General features: G+C 41.8%; 1 protein-coding gene across 12 annotated transcripts in view; it reads left to right on the forward strand.

Moving 5' to 3' along the window:
• GRIP1 (glutamate receptor interacting protein 1) overlaps window positions 1-19,576 on the forward strand; it is a 1,071,013-nt gene that overhangs the window by 814,448 nt on the left and 236,989 nt on the right. For all 12 annotated transcript variants that reach the window (XM_082255180.1, XM_082255172.1, XM_082255177.1 and 9 more), the window contains exons 5-7: window positions 7,843-7,926; window positions 10,587-10,662; window positions 19,030-19,175. In XM_082255180.1, the coding sequence (XP_082111306.1) occupies window positions 7,843-7,926; window positions 10,587-10,662; window positions 19,030-19,175 (306 nt within the window). The remainder of the gene's footprint in view (window positions 1-7,842; window positions 7,927-10,586; window positions 10,663-19,029; window positions 19,176-19,576) is intronic.

Below are 19,576 nucleotides of genomic sequence, written 5' to 3' on the forward strand. Positions count from 1 at the left end.
CCACATTTGCTGCATTTCAAAAATGCAAAACCCATTATTTCCACATCCTTTCTGTGAGTATCCCACTGGAGATACCCTCACTCTAACAATAGCGGATCACAGGCATAAGGGATCTAGGGCAGAACGGCTGAATAAAACTCATTCTGATGGCGACCTACACTAAACTTAGAACACTGCTCAGAGTTATTACTGTTCCCTTGTTCCAGATCAATGTCCTATTATGACACTGCTCACCTCCTCTTACTCTAGCTCCCTCTCGGGATCACATAATGTGGCTTATCTGAAAAGAAGTGAATTTCTCTGCCATTATGTCTAAATTCTTTACAAAACTTTTGGCACTCCTAGAACCTTTGGTTTCCAGGGGTGAAAAACAATGCCCTGCCTCTCTCCCCCCGATTCCGTTTATGAATCAGAGATGGTGCCTCCTTACCTCTTTGAGGATGAAATGGAGGAAAGTAAAGGGGGCAAGGATATTGTAGCGGAAGCTGCATAAGATTTTTTTTAACATCTGCATTTTATGAAACACAAACTATGGCCTCTTGCTAGTTGTTCACTGTAGACTTACTGATAAGTGCTTCTAGGGAAAGACCTTTTTGCACCATGGCTGAGTTTCGGCAGCTCAAGGATATCTCCGTAAACATTAAAAGGCTAGCAAATTAAAAAAATACTTTTCTCATCTTTGCTCAAATTGAATGTGCACTATGATGGTTGGCCTAATCCTGAAATGTATCCCATTGAAAAAGAATTTAAGAAGAAATGGGCTTTTCCGGTAGTAGATCTTGCCCTTTTTAGTCCTTCATAAACACCTTACAGTTCCTATTGGGGATGTTCCCTTTTTAAGGATACTATTGATAGGGGTTTTCATGCCCTGTTTACCCTTGCAGGTGCAGTGCTGCAGTCATCTTTTGTTGCCATGTCTATTTGCCAAACTCTTGCAAACTGGACTAGTCAGATAAATAGTTGACCTTTTTTCTTGGAACAATTACAGTTGATGCCCCCAGCCTTTTCTTTATTTTGAATGCTCTAGAGCAGTAGTCACCAAACTGTGCTCCTTTGCTAGCCTATATTTGGCCCTTGGGGCACTTTTCCTCCCACTGATATGGGGCATTGTTCCTCCCACTGACACCAATGATGCAGCACAATTTCTCCCACTGATACCAGCGATGAGGCACTATTCCTCTTACTGAAACCCCCAATCAGGCTCTATTCCTCCCACCAACACCAGTGGTGGGGCACTATATCTCCCACCAATACCAGTGGTGGGGCACTATACCTCCCACCAATACCAGTGGTCGGGCACTAATTCTCCCACCAATGCCAGTGGTGGGGCACTATTCCTCCTCCTACTGACCACAGATTTGTGCCATTTTTTTACACCCACTAACCACCAAGCCTGAGGCATTGTTTACTCTCATTGAGGCTAGGCTTGGGTATTGTTATACCCCCACTGGCCACAATCCAGCCCCCCCACCAAAGTCTTAATCAAAGTAAACATGGCCCTTTGTTTAGAAACTCCTGCTCTGGAGAATTTAACTCACTGAGACTCTGTGCACATAGATTTTGCAGGATTAGGTGGTTAAAAGCTTGGTCTGTTGAACTGGCTTGTAGGAGGCACCTCTTATGCATGCCTTTTAATAGCAAACACCTGTTTGGGGAATCCCATCATAAATACATTAAGGAAGTCACAGGGGGAAAGGTGCTCCTACTCAAAAAGAATAAGCCTAACTCTCCTACCCCCACAGCTGCTACTTCTGCTCAGCGAAAAGGGCAGTCTCTTTAAGCATCAGCTTCAAAACCAAGGCATATCACTTTTTTTCATTTCATGCTCTGGCCCAATAAACCCCCCCCCCCCCCTCCAAATCCGGCCATGTGTGTGTCTCACCCAGTAGCTGATAACTGGCGGGGGGAGAATCTGACTTTTATGTTACTACAGGGAGCTGCACAGGGCATTGTTCTGTCACCATTTCATTCTCTTCTCTACTGATCCTCCCTCTGTCCAGGCCCCCTTCAGGAGGACCGGTGGTACCCCCCTATCGGCGTCCCTGGCTGAGCGCAATCTGGTCCGGTCACATGATCTCTCCAGTTGCGGCTTCAATCGAGAGGAGAGATCACAGACAACAGCTGTAATTACGGTGTGGTGATGTCACCCACAGGCTTACTATGGGTCATCATTTGTCGGTTGTTCCTCTTCTACACTGAAGCTGGTGCTGGCAGCCGATCATTTGACTGGACCAGAGCGCCCTCAGCATAGATATGCATCTTTCCTTCACAGGGTAGTTAGAACAAGCTTAGGATGGAGTGGGATCAGGTTTAAGCACAGTTAGGATTTGACTGGACTTTCAATTTATTCCCTCTAGTTAATGTGTTGTAGCAAATTTATGAAGCATTTGCAACACTTCTGGTTCTGGTAACGACTCGTGCACTGAATTCTGGTAGTTCTAAAATGCACCACTTTTACATTGTAGTGCAATGAATGAGCCAAATGCAAAAAAAAAAAAATACTGCCAGTTTGTATTTTACGAAAGTGAAGCTAATTAAGATCAAATATCTTTTGGCGTACAGAGAGAAACCGGTGTAGACCATTCTCCAGGCAGGTACATGAATTTATTGCATCCTGCACCAATTTTAGAATGCATGAGAGACAATTTCATCTGTCCGCACCAGTCTTTATGAATTACAGGACTAATGTTAAAAGTTTGTTCACTGCAAAGGTTGTACTGACTACACCTTTCTGAGAAACTCGAGCATGTCAATTGACCAAGGGTCAAATGTGAGTGTATGAGTGTAATATAACTGCTGCAGGGTTACAGTAAATGTGTATTTGTATTGCCATGTGGTATTCAGCTTGGCTGTAATCAGCCAGAGCGAGAAAATTTGTTCTTGTAGCACTACGATTAGTCAGGGCTAGGAGGGAACATCTAAAAGATGAAGATTTTCCCAGCTGGTGGTTGACCTGTCAGTCAGCATGTGCTGTGGGCAATGGTTGCATAATGATGTCAGTAGGTGTAAATTCTGGGTTTTCTTTTTGGAGTCAGAGTTGTGAGTCTGTGCAATGTGAAGAAATATTATATTTTCCTTTATTAACCACTTGACCTCCGGAAGATTTACCTTTTTCATGATCAGGCCAATTTTTTTGTGATACGGCACTGCATTACTTTAACTGACAGTTGCAGGGTAGTGCGTCATTGTACCCAAATACAATTGATGTCCTTTTTTTCCCACAAATAGAGCTTTCTTTTTGTGGTATTTGATCACCACTGCGTTTTTTGTTTTTTGCACCATAAACAAGAGAAGACCAATAATTATGAAGATTAAAAAAAATATTTTTTTACTTTCTGCTATAAAAAATGTAAAAAATCAAGTTTCTTCATAAATTTAGGTCAATATGTATTACATGTTTTTGGTTACAAAAAAACAAAAAAAAAAGTGTATATTGGTTGGGTTTATGTGAACGTTATAGCGTCTACAAGCTATGGGATATATTTATGGAACATTTAATTTTTTTTACTATACTAGTAATGGTTGCAATCAGAGGCTTACAGCAGCACTGCGATATTGCGGCGGACAATCGGACACTAAAATGGGGTACACACTATAAGAAAATCGGGTGAACGATCGTCTGATTTTCCTCATTTCACAGCAAATCGGAACCTATGAACGAAAATTTATACGCAAGTTCTCTTACGATAAGGGATTTTTTTTTCTTTGTTTCTGATCATGCACAGTCTTTCTTTTCTAATTTTTTTTGTATGAAAATAATATAAAAATGGTACACATCAACCAGTTCTGGACCGGAAGGATTTTCCCCCTTAATGACCAGGTCATTTTTTGCGATTCGGCACTACGTTATTTTAACGGACAATTGCGCGGTCGTGCGATGCTGTACCTAACTAAAGTTTATGTCCTTTTCTTTCCCACAAATAGAGCTTTCTTTTGGTGGTATTTGATAACCTCTGCGATTTTTTATTTTTATTTTTTGCGCTATAAACAAAAAAGAGCGACCATTCTGAAAAAAAAAAAAAAATATTTTTCACATTCTGCTATATAACATCCCCCCCCCCCCCAAAAAAAAAATAAAAAATCAAAATTTTTTTACATTCTAGGCTAATTTGTTTTCTGCTACATATTTTAGGTAAAAAAAATTGCAATAAGCATATTTTGATTAGTTTGCGCGAAAGTTATCGCGTCTACTAACTACGGGAAAGATTTATGTCATTTTTATAGTTTTTTTTTTTTTTACTAGTAATGGCGGCGATCTGTATTTTTTAGCGGGATTGCGGCGGACAGATCGGACCCTTAACTGACATTTTTGACACTTTTGGGAGGACCAGTGACATTACTACAGTAATCGGTGCTAAAAATATGCACTGTTACTGTAATAATGCTATTGGCAGGGAAGGGGTTAACACACTGGGTGATGAGGGGTTAAATGTAAGCCTAGGGGAGTGAGTCTAACTGTTGGGCTTTGAAATGATCACAGAGAGGTGTGATCCTATATAGCAGGATCACAGGCGCTCTGTGATCATTCCAGGGAGAAGAACGGACAGCTGTGTTTACAACAGCTGACTGTGCTCTCTTAGCGGGGAGCGATCGCGGATGGCTGGCAGCAGTCGGAGCCGCCAGCCCCGTGCATTGGAGTCCCCGCTGCCGAGTGGGGGGCGGGAGCGCGGCTGCGCGCTCGCCCCCTAGCTCTAGGCGTGCAACCGAAGTATACCGACATTGGTTCGCGCAGGAGGGCCAGCCTGCCACAGTAAAACTGTGGCGGGCAGTCCTTAAGTGGTTAAAAGAAAATCATTTGTTCTGTTCCCTGTATGAGAAAGATTTTGGAGTTGGTCCCTTCTGTTTTTTTTCTTATGAAAAGTCTGAATCGGCTGTCAAAACTTGTGTACACACTATACGAAAATTGTATGAAAGTTCCTTGGACAAAAATGTTTGCCCAGTTTTCTTAGTGTGCACGAGACTTTACTGACGCTTTTGACATTTTGGGGAACCATTGACACTAATACAATGATCAGTGCTATGCACTCTCACTGTTCTAATGACACTGGCTGGGAAGGGGTTAAACATCTAGGGTAATCAAAGGGTTAACTGTCTGCCTACCCAGTGTTTGTGTACTGTATATGCTGCTTCTACTGGGGGAAGCTATGGATTCTAGTCCCTGCTTTGCAGGAACACAGAATACATTCCCATCCGTCAGAACGGCCATCTGCCCTTTTTACATAGGCAGATCCTAGCTCTATGTAGTTCACCAACGATCGGCGGGTGCTGAAGGACATTGAGTGCCCGGAACCCGCAGATTGGCTTCTGCTGTAAATTTTCTCAGCAAAAGTGGCCTACCGGCGATGTGCGTGTGCCCCTTGCAGGCGGAAGTGCAGGATCATGTATATAAATGTGATCCTGCACAGAGCTGCCACCCTGTAGCAGTAAAACTGCTCTAGGGCAGTCAGCAAGCCTTTTACCTAGTGTTATTTGTTGGAAGCATTGGGGTAGCATTTTATACACTATTCATTTATCACAGGCACTGTTTACATTACTTGGATTTGTCATGAATATTGGACAGTGTGTTGGAAAATACTTGTCTGTTGTATCTTTCAAGTTCACTTAACTTGAGGTTTTAAAGTGTCATTAAACCCATACTATGTGGGCACTGGTGCGATTGATCATGGACTTGAGACGCTTTATCGGCAGCCGGGGAGATGGGCTGGGTACATTCTGTTATGCCTGTGTTTGGCTTTTGCTGTGCCTGTACATTGGAAAGTGTGTTTGTTTTCTGTTTACTGCGTTCAATAAAAACCTTTCTTGATTTAAAAAAAAAACCCCAGACTATGAAAAACTCTCATTTCATGCTATATAACGGGGTGTGCATACTTACAAATCAACTAAAGCATTTGTTTTATGTAGAGTGAAATATACCTTGTTGATATTGCCTTCAGCTGTCCCTCTGATCTTCTCTATGTCCCCATTGCACGTTGAGTTTGTTTAGACCAGCTGATGTCCTCTACAGAGCATGCTCATATTACATTTCCCTTGTAAGCTCTTCATTTTCACCTTTTTCTGATCGGTCTAGCCCACATGAGTATACTGTCACACATGTGGGTGTATACACAGTGGTAAATGACACTCACCTCCCTCCCTCTCTCCTTTGTCCTTCTGTTGCTAAACACTATGGAGGGTGGGATATATTGGGCTGATTGAGTACATTCACTAAGAAACTCACAAAAAAGCTACGTTTTAATATAAATTATTATTACATTTTTCACACGTAGATGCTAATAATACCTGTAAAGTAAAAAAAAAAAAAAAAAAAGGTATTGGATGCAGATGCTGTCTGAATAAAATGAAAGCCTATTTCAGTGATCTTTGACTCTGGCTTCACTATATCAATTCACAAAAACACACACCTTTGATGTTCAATAAAGATTTATAGAGAGCTTTAAAACATTTTTTTGATATTTATTATTTTATTTGAATTGCCTGATGAAACTTTTTTTTTTTTAAGTCATGTGACTGACCCAGCCCCAATCGGGGCTGGCCAGACACCAATTCACACTGTAGAGAGAATACATCAGCAGAGTAATAGAAGCCCCCCTAAGGATCTTTCCCTGTAGATGTCAAATAACAGGGAAAGAGCCAAACCTTTTAACTCTCAAAAAAGGCAAGAATTCTATATTTCTATCTCATCCAGGATCACTTGGTTTCACCTAAATGCTTGTTTTGGCAGGCATTCCCTATTTTTTGCTGAAATTCTTTTGCTAAAAATGTGTATTATCCAATGACGTCTTGACTGATTGCTGATTATTTATGCAATTTTCGCCCATTAGAACAGTCTGTGCCCCCTTGGGAAGCTGTCTCAGAAAAAAAAAAAAAGGAAGAGCGAGGCAATGTCTTTACTTGAGAGAACGTGGAATCCTCATTGGAACATTTCCTCTCACCTCATATCTAATGGCAATTATAGCATTTTGATTTCCTATCATATTCTGTCCTCATCATAGTGGTTGTCAGGAAGAATAGAAAGGGTGAATCATTCCAGCAGGGACACAAACGGCTATAGATGAACTTTAATGAGCATTTTTCTAATGAGCAATCAGAGCTGGTATAATGAGCAGCACATATAGTTTTCATCAAGCTTTTGGACTGGACTGCAATAGACTTCGCTATTGCTAGTCTGTTTTCTTCCCCCGATTTAAAGTGCATCTAAACCCAAGAACAAAAAATATACATACTGTCTTAAATTTAATAGATGCAATTATTTTAATTTTTAAACTACTTCTCCCTTTTTTTTTCACCTGGGGATTTTTCCAGGTACATGCTTTCTGTCCTAGGGTAATAGTGCTCACTCACTGTACTGTATCTATGCTGCAGAAGTATTGTTACTCTGGGGCAAGACTAGATAACACCTATCAATCTCTTCTTTTCCAAACAATGTAGGGAGTTGTTCTCTAGTAATCAGATATAGCTGGGCACATTTTGATTGTGTCTTTCGATAAGGCCTCCCTTGGACATTGTTTTTCCTTTGTTGGAAATGTTTGTAAAAAATCTTACATGAAAAACTCTTCTATTAAAAAAAAAAAAAAAAAAAAAAAAAAAGATAGCGTAACTGATAATAATGCAGCACAAGAAGTTATTGGTTCTAAAGATTTCTGGTAGAATAAAAAATATGTTTTTGTACTTCTAGAATTGATATACCATAAGGCTTTCAATTGTATTGTTAACAGATCAAAAATGAACAAATGCGAGAAGTTTGCTTGGTAGGGTTTACATTTAATTTAAGATAAAAGTTATGTAAAGCACAATTTTGTATTATGTTCAATTTTTTTAAACAATTTATATCTTTCTTTGCAGCTGTACAAGGATCGGGTGTCATTTTTAGAACTGTGGAAGTGACACTACACAAAGAAGGTAACACCTTCGGATTTGTAATACGAGGTAAGTTTCAACTGTCTAATATACTGTTACCAGAACAATAAAAAGCTGAAGGAAAAAAATGTATTTTACTTTATAAATCTTTCAGATATTTTATTTAGCTTGTCTAAAGGGTTTTAAAATAACAGCAGCTAGAGTCAGATTGGATAGCTTGTGACTGGACAGTGAAAGGAGAAGAAGCACTGCTTCTTCATCTTACACTCCAGTTCTGCTATACAGAGACTGCTTGTATTTAAAAAATATATACTCAAAGGAGAAGGCCAAAGCTTTTTGTTCTGCACTCCTGTGACCTAGATTCAGCCGACGGTGTACATCACAGAGCTATGTCCAGGCTCTGCAGGGATGCCAACAATAATGTTGGGGTCCGTCCAGATGCCTGACCACTCTCTCCACAGTCCGGTGCTCCAGTGAGTGCAGGAGGGGTAGAGTGGAGACTGACAGTCCCTGCTATGTGCTCAGAGTTTTTTTTTTTTTCATTCTTGCACTCTTCGTTTAAATAGGGCTACATTAATTTGCATCCCTTTTATCAGCCTAGAGCTTAGATTTAAGGTTTTTAGAGGGTAAAAATATGGCATTCCAAATTAAAAAGGTGCCCATTTATCCTGGAGTTGGGCTTTTACTAGGCCTATTTGTCTTTGCATTTTCTGTGTGTGTATGTGTGTGTGTGTATATATATATATATATATATGCTCCCGTGTAAACATATTGTATTCTATACACATGCTCAAGACTTGTACACACAGAGTCAGGGATGCCATTTAATGTATGGAATATACTTGAATCCAGGGACTCCTTGGGCACATAGAAGATCGTTTTGCTATCCTGTCGTGTATGGGCACTTTGGTACCTGCTGTTATGGTTGAAGTAACTTGATATTGTTAGGTACATGACTGGTCTTCCTAAAATGTTTCCTGTGTTAAAAGATTAAGTTAGCTTGTAAAAGCTTAGGGGCTGGATATAATCCATTACCTTTGTAATTTCCACATATTTTCCACATTTTTCCTTGTTAGCTCCTCAAAGGTATTTTAACATGATGTTAAATTACATTTTGCTCAATTATTTGGCAACACATGATGAAAGACTGAATATTCTTTGAATGTTCTAAGCTTGTTTTCTGTGGCCTGTTTTGCAGCCTTTCATCACATACTAGATTCTAAAATCCATACCCTTGAGGCTGTTGATGTAGACTCTAAACTATTACATTATTTAAGGGATATTTATCAAGCTAGTTACCAACAAATTATGGCACATATCTAATGCAAATCAGTTTACTGCTAACTAAACAAAATATTTGTGAGAATTTGGAGAACGACAGTTCGTCTAAAAGCACTTTTGCACAAAAAGAACGCTTTTTGGACGCCACGGTAATTCTCTATTTTCCAGGCACAAAGAACTGGAAAAGCACAGGCAGGGCATAGGAAAAGTCACCAGGTGCAATCCTGTGGTAAAATGGCATGATACAGTTTAATCCGTTAGGATCACAACTTTGTATCATGTCAATTAGTGTATTTACATTTTTTATATTGCCGCTGGTTCCACCCCCCTGCGTCGCAACGCTCGCAGGGAAGGGAACCGGAAGACAGGTGCCGGCATCGGCCGAGCACACAGCTGGAAGACAGCGGAAGGATGGCGGGGGATCGCAGGGGAAGGGGAGTTTTAAAATGTAAAACAACAGATTTCCATGCAAAAGAATGTACTTTTAGCACAGAAATCTGGACATAATCAGACCGCCAGGGAGGTTAAAAGTCTTCGTAATCGTAATCTTACGGTTTTTGGCAGCACCTATATTTGTGAGCAATTATTTTCAAAGATGAAGCAAAATTAGAACCAAAATATCTGATGAGCACCTTGAGAATTCATTGAGAATTGCTACTACATTTATTAAACCATATATTGATGCGTTAGTCTATCAAAACATAGGTACATACTGTGGGTGGTAGGTATATTGTCTATATCAGTGATCTGCCTGGCTTTTTCTGTGCATTAGCGATCTGTATTGTTAGTGTATTTTATGTGTGGCCCAAGACAATCGTTCTTCTTCCAATGTGGCCCAGGAAAGTCAAAACGTGGGACATCCTTGTTTTAAAGGCATTTATGCCCCAATTCATTTTGTGAGATACTGGTTTAATTGACATTCCACATAGACATGAGTTACATTTTTATAGAAAATATCTGCTACATTTTTGTAGTTTAAATCAAACATGCACAATATGACAGAAGTGACAATATACAACATATAATACAGTAAGCAGATGTCATGTCATTCTAAACTTTTAAGGCCACCTGATTTAGTAGAGAGATGTTTTTGCTATATCCTTCAATAGAAGTAGCTTGGTGTATCATGCTTTATAGTTCTGTTTGTTTTTTTTATTTTTATTTTTTTTTTAAAGGCTAACATTCTAAGAGTGGAGTGTGATCTGTACATTCCGCTATTTTCTTTCTTGTGACCTTTACAGCTCTGCGTTTTGTTGCCAGCCAACCTGACAGTAATCTTTCATGTTCTCTAATTCTATTGCTATAGCTGAATGTTTAGTGGCAAAGAAAGACTGAATGTGATATTTGTGTTGAATAGTGAAGACTAATGTATTTGAGGTTATGAAGCCGCGAGCAGGATGCGTGTGCGTGCTCAGAGCAATAAGTTTATTCTCTTTCCTTTTTTCCAGGAGGTGCACATGAGGACAGGAATAAATCTCGTCCTGTTGTAATAACTTGCGTTAGACCTGGAGGACCAGCTGACAGGTACAATACATCTTTCTTCAGCAATACAGATGGATCTGGGTTATTTTGGCACACAAGCAGATAAGCTATGCATCAAATGTTATAAGCAAATATAATGAATGTGCAAGCTCTTACTATGTATTAAAAGCAGCACTGCCAAAAAAGATCTGCAGAGGATGCTTATTGCTCTCCTCTTGCATCCGTTATCCGCTATTACCATTGGTTTATACAATGACAGTGTATTCCCAGACAATGCAATAAAGAAGACATACGACAACAATAGTTACTATTATTCAAAGATAGCTAGACAATACTGGAATTTTCACGCTAACCAGGCTGATGAAATAAAAATAACAAACTTTCTATCAAAACCCACTGCCGTGTAGACCTATATGGCTGTTTTCTGCTGCAGGATTATGGGTATGTTCTCAAAGCTATTTAGTATTCCAGCCAGCATAAGCAGTCATTAGATTTTACAGTGTTTTGCAGCATTTCCTGAATTCTTATAGTGTAACTTTTTTTTTTTTTTGTTTTGATGCCTGAAATAAGTGGTAGCAGTTATAACACAATAATTTAAAGAGGGTTCTGTGTGTAATATGCAGAAATCAATTCTGAGAAAGTTTCCTGACTGGTGGGAAGATACTGACCTACGATGAAAATTGTTTTAATTTTCAATCCTAAGGCTATTCCTTTTACCAGGGCTGGATTTTCAGAGCTGAATCCGGTAGGTCATCAGCTTATGCTGTTCAAAATAAAACCCTTCTGCTAGGGTCACATTTTTTTTAGTTTTATTCGTACTAACCCAATTTAGAACATTGTGACTGTGTTTAGCCTATATGTGACTACTGTACTATGAGAAAAGCTCCCTCTTTGCCTCCTATGGGTACATGTCTATTGCATCTCATGGGAAATATGTCCATGGTTGTTGTGTTTTTGAGAATTCTGAGAATTACTTTGGGAAAATTCATGTGTTAAAGTGGTATTAAATGCAAAAACAAAACTGTATTAAACTGAAGCTTAGCAATTGTTATATGTGGTGACTGCATCAATTTTCTTAGACTTTTTTTGGTGATCTTTCCTGGTGATCCAGCTGGTAAGTTTTGTTATTTTTCAGCTTACTATAACAGACCAAGCAATCCAGACAAAGTAGCAGTTTAGAGGGTGGAGACAAACCATTTACCAGGGGTAATTACAATGGTCATAATTTCAATTTATCTCCGAGTGAAATAAAGGGGGAAAAAAGCCTCAGCCCCCGTTCACACTGGGGCGATCCGACTTCCCCAGGCGACCACAGAGGTCGCGGCGCGCTGCTCGCACCGCGACCTCCGGGCAGCCGGCACGGACTTCATATCATTGAAGTCAATGCAGGTCGCTCCGGGTTGCCCCAAAGAAGCTCCAGACCCTTTTTCTAAGTCGGAGCGACTTGTGTCGCTCCTATTAGAACGAGTCCATAGCTTCTGTATGGGAGGCGACCAGGTCGCCTGACCGGTCGCCCCAGTGTGAACGAGGGCTCAAAACTGAAGACTAATACAGCCACTGCATTCAAGAATTTGTAAGTTGCAATTTATTTCATGTTTGTCTTTGCGTTGATTACCCCTTTAAGGTAAGCTTGTCACAAGAGAAACATAGATGCTGCCATTGATGACAACCTCTCTGAAAATGCTTGTTTCCTGGCTGTCAGATGGATGCTCTTGCCACCTTACTTTAATAACTTGAGGTGAAACAAGTATGCAGATTACTTCTAAACTTCCTATGCCTTTCCTGATTTGAATTTTTTGTTTAAAATCAGTGACTCCTATAATATTCAAGCCATTGAACCAGACAAGTTGCTACTCTGATTCTTTGTCTGCACAACTAGAACATTAATTCCTAGACACTGGCACACACCCGTAGCCCCTACAAGTAGAGAATAATTAGCTAAAGTATGCCATATGATGAGGATGGAAGTATTGATACCCCAACAATATGATAGATACGAGTTCTTTCTAGCCAAATGGATCTCATGGATTCTTTATATGGACACCAATGATTTCAAGGCCCTAGCATTAGCCTATTTACTGTGATTGTGGGCCATCTCTCCCTTACTGGACTGTGCACCGCATAACCTACCCCCACCTCCTTTCTTCTTTCCCCCTTGGTTACCTTCCCATTTAATTCTTCTCACTTCTGACATTCTGCACTGCCGTTATATGCACCCTGGAGTATTCTGAGGTCTTTACACTCTGAAATTGAGAGCCTAGATTCATATTGATCTTACAGTACTTTACAGTACAAAATTCCTCTCCTAACCTCTTATGAAACCATTGGAACTCTGTAAATAATTGTGGTGAGATGAGTTTCCTTGGGTTTTAACATCCTAATTTTTAAAGCAGAACTTCAACCAAAAGGGAAAGTTCTGCTCAAGCTCCTGCTCTCTCCCGCCTCCCCCTCCTCAGCCATATTTGGAATACTTTTTCTGGGGGTAGGGGAGCAGTTACCTGTTTCCACTTTTGTTCATATCACCTAGGCGGTCCAAGCAGGAGTTCACTCCCTCCCTGCCCACATCCTTCTGGGATATGTCCCAGGAGGCTGTGGGAATCTTCACAGGGCGCAGCACAGCTTGCGCATGGGAAGTGAGTAGCCTGCTGTGAAGCCACAAGGAGTCACAGCCGGCTACCCACAGTTACCATGCCGGCGCTGGGAACCCAAAGCCTGGTAAAGAAGCTACCCAGGTAAAGACATGCTGGATCCTTGGACAGGTGAGTGTCTAATAAAAATCAGCAGTTGAGGACTCTTTACTACACAAAGAGCTTAAGGGCTGGTTCACACCATATGCAGTCCAGTGCATTTCTAATCTGCATCAAAACACATGCACAGTGTTTTCCATGTATTTCAATGGCCCTAGCTCATACCAGTGCAGTGCGCTTCAGTGCAGTCAACAAAAGTAGAACATGCTGCATTTTATTTGTATGGAATGCAGCTGGAATGTGGCAAAACACTTGGAAAATGCACCAGAATGCCTTGTCCTGAATTCAGATAAGAAAAAAAAAGTAAACTGGCTCTAAAACAGACTAAGACATGATGGCACAAACAAGGAAAGCCTTCTAAACATTTAAAAGTACGACAACTTGGGTGTACCTTCCTGTAAGGCAAAGATCTATAGACTGCAAATCTAAGGTTAGCCTGACTAGTCTGCATTCTCTGCAGATAAAGTAATTACCAACGTTACTACCCCCCTGTATAGTACTCATATTATAATGATGTTATCTCTGAGATAAGTAATACACCACCTACCTTGAGGGTAGTGTGGAATTGTTGCATAGACTTTTTCAGAAGAGTCTAATAAACTTAAAGAAGATAACTGCCTGAAAGGCACATAGGGGTTTATTTACTAAAAGTGGAGAATACAAAATCAGGCTCACTTGCATTGAAACCAATCAGCTTCCAGGTTTTTTTTTTTTTTGCCAAAGCTTAAAGTGTTACCAAACCCAGGACCCTGCATTCACTATATCTGGTCTCCCACAGTACACAGAACATGAAAATGCAATTATTTTATTAAATTCAAACTGCCAAATAGCCTTTTCTCCTATGACTGTCCTATGCGGCTGCAGGACCCCGGCCTTCTGTCTGGACAATGCTGATTGGCCCTGTGCCGATCACATGCAATACACACCAAACTGAGCATGTGCAGAATGCCTGCAAGGCTCTATACTATCAGGAGATGGATTGGGGAGAGCGGAAGAAGGGATGATCAGAGAAAACAGGATCAAACAACCTTTTTACACAATGCCAAGGATTGCCCTTTAGGTTCCACAGTGAGTATAACGAGCATGTTTCCTGCATATACAGACTGGTTTCACTGTTGCAGGTTTAGTAACACTTTAATTGAACAAGCAGAGGATAGAAGCTAAATTATTTTTTGCAGAAGTGAGCCTGATTTTGCAAACCCATAGTGCCACAAGGTGGTCTGAAATGAGTGTAAATCTTCTTACCCAGTTTGCAGTGGATTGGGATGTGGCAGTGACAAGTTCTGTTCTGTAGGAGACCTGTCAAGATACAGACTCTTGTTTGTCAAGGAAGATATGGTTCTCAGAGGAGTGTTTTGTTTAATTTGATGGATCACAGGATTTTTACAAGTTTATGGTTTGAATCTAGAGTGATGTCTGCACTGCAATCTCAGAGGTGCCACCAGGTTGAGCTCTCAGTAGTCTACTAGTAGGTACAGCCAGTTTTGAATCTGGATCGGTGCAAAGTTCAGGAAGGTAAAGGAATCAGGTAGTTTGTATGCAGTGGAAAGAATGAATTGTCTACTTTATCTTTTTATAATGAAGTCAAACAGGTATCTCCATTTATATGTGGCATCTTTCTGCCAGTGGAGGTCCAAGAAATGTCACTGATCTGCTCATTGCGAGAGCGTGTCTGGATAAGTCCAATAGAAAGTGCACTATGGCACCATTGAATTCTGTTTGGCCAATCTCCATGCACATTTCACAATTTCTTTTCTCTTTCGTTCATCAACAGACACAGTGCTCCGTAAATCATAATTAGTGGGTTATATTGCCTCCTCCAGGAGTAGGACTAGGCAGAACAAAACACACCTGGCTACGCCCATGGGCCATCCTCAGCTGGTATATAACCCCCCTCTCTGCTCTAGGTAATCCGTTTTAATCTGTCTAGTCAGGAGTAAGGACCTAGGCTCCCAGCTGGGATCTCTGGTCCTAGCAATTTTCTCCTTTCTTACATCCTTTTTTTTTTCTCTTGGGAGATCTAAAATCAACTGCCGGGCTGGGCGACGGGCTGGATAATCTAGATCTAATGGTCCCCTCAGCCCAGCCAGCGAGCAAGTGCAGACCGCAGCTATGCACTAGGTCGGCCGCGACATTGCCTCACAGACAGAGGCTGGCCTGCGAGTTAAACGTCTCGCAGGGTTGCATACGACCGGCTTGAGTCTGAGTCACAGCGGTCCCTTGGCCGACAGCTTCCCTACTTCGGTGGTGAGGAGTTCTGTCTGGAGTGTTACTCGCACTATGGAAGGGTACGTACAGTCCTCCTCTCCACTTTTGGTGGTTTTCTTTGGGGTGGACATGGGTAACCTCCAGGGACGATCGGACCTGTCTGCAGGTTCCCTCCTCCCATCCTTAAATCCCTCACTGAGCTGATCTTCCCCCACTCCCATTCTCCCCTGTCTGGACCTAGAGTCTAGTGGGGGTTCCAGGGCAGAGAATACGGCAGAGACCCCTGGGGTCTCCCCCACTATCCCCACACTATAAGGGTCATGAGATGTGTGTGTCCCACACTGGTAGTCTGGAGGGGTCACAGTGTAGGAGACCCCTAGGTGCATGCCCTGCTGTTTGCAGTGTGGGTATAGTTGCAGGGGAGTCCCAGTTCAGAGGCTGATGCAGAATGCACAGCAATCTCTTCCTTAAACGTGTGTCCTACCTTCAGGGGGGGGGTCCCCTTGCAGAGGGGGAAAAGTTGCAGAGGATGCAGGAAAGATCCTGACAGCATGCTTCAGTGTTTGTAGCTGATGGTGGCCATTTTTCCTTAGTCTAGCTGATGTCTGGTTGGCGGCCATGTTTGTGTAGTCGGATGATGTCACGGGGGCCATTTTCCCTTAGTCTGAGAGATGCTGGAAACAACTGAAGCCTCATGGGGATGCCGAAGCTGCTCCTCCTCTTCTTCCTCTCTAGTTTCCTCTTCCTGGGCCCGTAGGGTGAGTCTTTGGGGGTCCCTGTTATTGCTCTCTCTCGGTTGATAGGTACCCTGAGCCTTGAGGGGACCCTTTAGTGGGTGTAAGTGGCGTGTGGGCAAAGGTACAGGAGAACCCCCCGCCTTCCCCTGCTCAGGCTGTCTCATCTGATTCTGAGCCTGATGCTGCTGTAGACACGGCCCGTCCAGGGGGGATTTGATGTCACACCACCTGATCTATCCAATAGTGAGGATGATTCTTCCATGGTCGCAGCAGCGAATGAAAAAGTGCTGGTAGACACACTTATCACTGCAGTTCGTGATACTTTAAAAATGGAGGAAGCAGCTGATGTAGCCACAGATGTGGCTTTGTCATTTGGTACGCACAAGTCGCATCATGCCCCAAAGGTGTTTCCTTATGTGCCTTATTTTGACAAGTTTTCCTGTAAGGAATGGGAACAACCAAAATTATTGTGGTCCCCAAACGTTTTGCTGTACGTTACCCTTTTGAGGAGTCGCTTTTAAAAAAAGTGGGCTAGTCCACCAGTGGTGGACCCTCCTGTTACCAGGTTGAATAAAGCAACCATGATCCCAGTAGAGGAATCCTGGTCCTTTAAGGACCTGGCTGACAAGAAAGGGGAGGCTGTGCCACGCAGTATGTTTACTATGGCTGGTTGGGCATTGTGGCCAGTCTTTGCCTCAGCCCAAGTGTTTTAAACCCTAACCGAATGGGCCAAGCTTTTGCGATAGATCCTGAGGGGTGAGCAGGTCCCTGCTGCTTATGTTGATTTAGCGGACCAGTTGGTCCATGAGCTGCAGGTTATTTGTGATGCAGCTTTGGATAAAGCTCCTGTGCTGTCCAAACTTTTTTTCAGCAATGGCGATTAGGCACAGGCTGTGGCTTAAGAATTGGTCCACAGACCAAGCCTCTGAAAAGGCTCTCGTTGATCTGCCCTTTAAGGCGATTGCTTGTTTGGGGCTACCCTTCCTGCCACAGTCAAGGAAAGGGAAGGAGCCTTGCCACAGATGGGGCCCTCCTCAGCCCATAGAAAAAATGTTCATGCTTCTGGGACAGAGAATAAGGGAAATAGATCTTTTAAATCTTCCCTGGGAGGTGCCAAGCAACCTTGGTCAGGTAAGCCTAGAGCTAGCTTCCCTGGACCAGCAAACAAGACTTCTTCAGCATGAAGGTCTGCCATCACCCATTATTGGGGTGGGGGGACATCTTCGCTGGTTTCCAGAACTGTGGACTTCTTTGGCGAGCATCAAGGAGATCCCCAAAATGTTTATTTTGGGGGTACCCAAAAAGGGGGACAAAGCTTGTCCATTTCAGGTTTTTAGGTGCTGAGTCTCCTTGTGCTTATTTAATTCCTGCAAAGGTCAGGTTCCACCTTTCCCAGTCACGGCACATTCTACTTGGGCACTGAGTGCTTCTTGGGCCTTCGCTCATCAGGCTATAATATTGCAAGTTTGCAATGCAGCCACTTGGCCGCCCATGCATACCTTTAAAAAAGGTAGATACTTCGACATCTGCGGATGCTTCTTTTGGCCGCAAAGTTTTGCAGGCTGCTTTTTAAGAGGGGCTATTCCCTCTTGAGGGATGTTTTTTCTTTAAACCTTTATTTTTCAAACGGGGCTCCTTTGACCTGATTAAGGCTCCTGTGTCCAGGTTAAGGGCTGTTATGTTTATCCTTGGGTTATTTCCCCCACCCCTAATTTTCCTTTTGGCACTGCTTTTGGACCTCCCGTGTTGATTTATGGAGCGCTGTGTCATCGATGAACACAGCACCCACCTGGAATTCTAATACTGCTTGCTAAACTGATTACCTAGATTGGGGAGGTGGGGGGGGGGGGTTTATTCCAGCTGAGTACGGCCCATGGGCGTAGCTAGGTGTTTTTTTGTTCTGTCTAGTCCTACTCCTGGAAGAGGCAAAATAACCCATTAGTTATGATTTATGGAGCGCTGTGTCCGTCGATGAACTCAGAGAAAATGATTTTACGTTAAGTACAAAAATCCATTTTTTTTCAATGTGTAGTAATGCACTCTATGTAGGATGTCCTGTGAGAGCCCTTGGTTGCTATTGCAGGCAGGCGCCACCCTGTGTACCCAGTTTAATTTTATCTCTGCGTCTGGGTTCCTTTTGATGGTGAAATTCTTGTTTTGACAATAGTATGGTGTCTGAAACATTGCTCACAACACCCTATTATCTTAACGAATCTGCTCGTATGGTGCAAAGCTCTGTTGTCCTCACTCTTCCAACTCTTGCAACTGCCCTTTACCTAATTCACAGCTGAGAGATTAGTTATCAATGATCAGAGGAATTCTACAAGAGGAAGTAGCCAACAGAATGTAGGACAGCCTTCATTAGATGTCTCTGGTGCGGTATACTAAAAACCTATATTAACCCAACTTCATTTTTAACCCTTTATTCCAGATTACTTAAATCTGAATTTGTCCAAGAAAAAAGGTTCTTTTTGTTATACTTGGTCTTCATTACCTAATAATAAGCAGTTATTTTCACATCACTGATTTTCCGATTATAGCAATTTCTTTTCCGCAGTGACCTCGCGTTTGGTAACTGTCAAGGTAAATGTTAAGAGTATGGACAAGTGGGATTAATGTTATGAACAGCACTGGGGAATCACTTTGCCTAAGTGCCTATTATCTCCAAACCGCATTACATTAAATTAATAAAGATTGTTTCTTTCATCTTTTTCCAGGGAGGGCACAATCAAACCAGGTGACAGGCTGCTGAGTGTGGATGGAATTCGCCTGCATGGAACAACACATGCTGAAGCCATGAGTATTCTGAAGCAATGTGGCCAGGAAGCCACCTTATTGATAGAATATGATGTCTCTGTGATGGGTAAGCTGGAGCCTCTTATTGATCCATACTTGTATATATGTCCTGTTATGTGTTCTACTCTTGCCTATGAAATAAGCTGATCTATATATTCCAGTGATGGAATGAATCTTGCTTGTGTCGTTTGGTTCTCTTTTTTTTTTTTTTTTTGTCCTTTTTGTTCTTCTTTTTTTTTTTTTTTTTTTTAGACAAATAGCACAAGCCTTGAATATACTAAGATTGAGGCTGAATTCTCATTAATGAGAAACTTTGTCTCTTTGTCTCACAATTCACAAGTACACATATTAGAGTCTAAATGTATATGAATAAGAGCTCTTTTGAGGGCATGATAAATCTGTTTCTTGCTCATTTATTCTTAAAGGACAACTATCATTAAAAATACTTTATCTTGATAACTACATGCT

This window comes from Pelophylax lessonae (assembly GCF_965119305.1).
Source record: "Pelophylax lessonae genome assembly, chromosome: 4".
In the NCBI taxonomy this organism is placed as follows: Eukaryota; Metazoa; Chordata; class Amphibia; order Anura; family Ranidae; genus Pelophylax; species Pelophylax lessonae.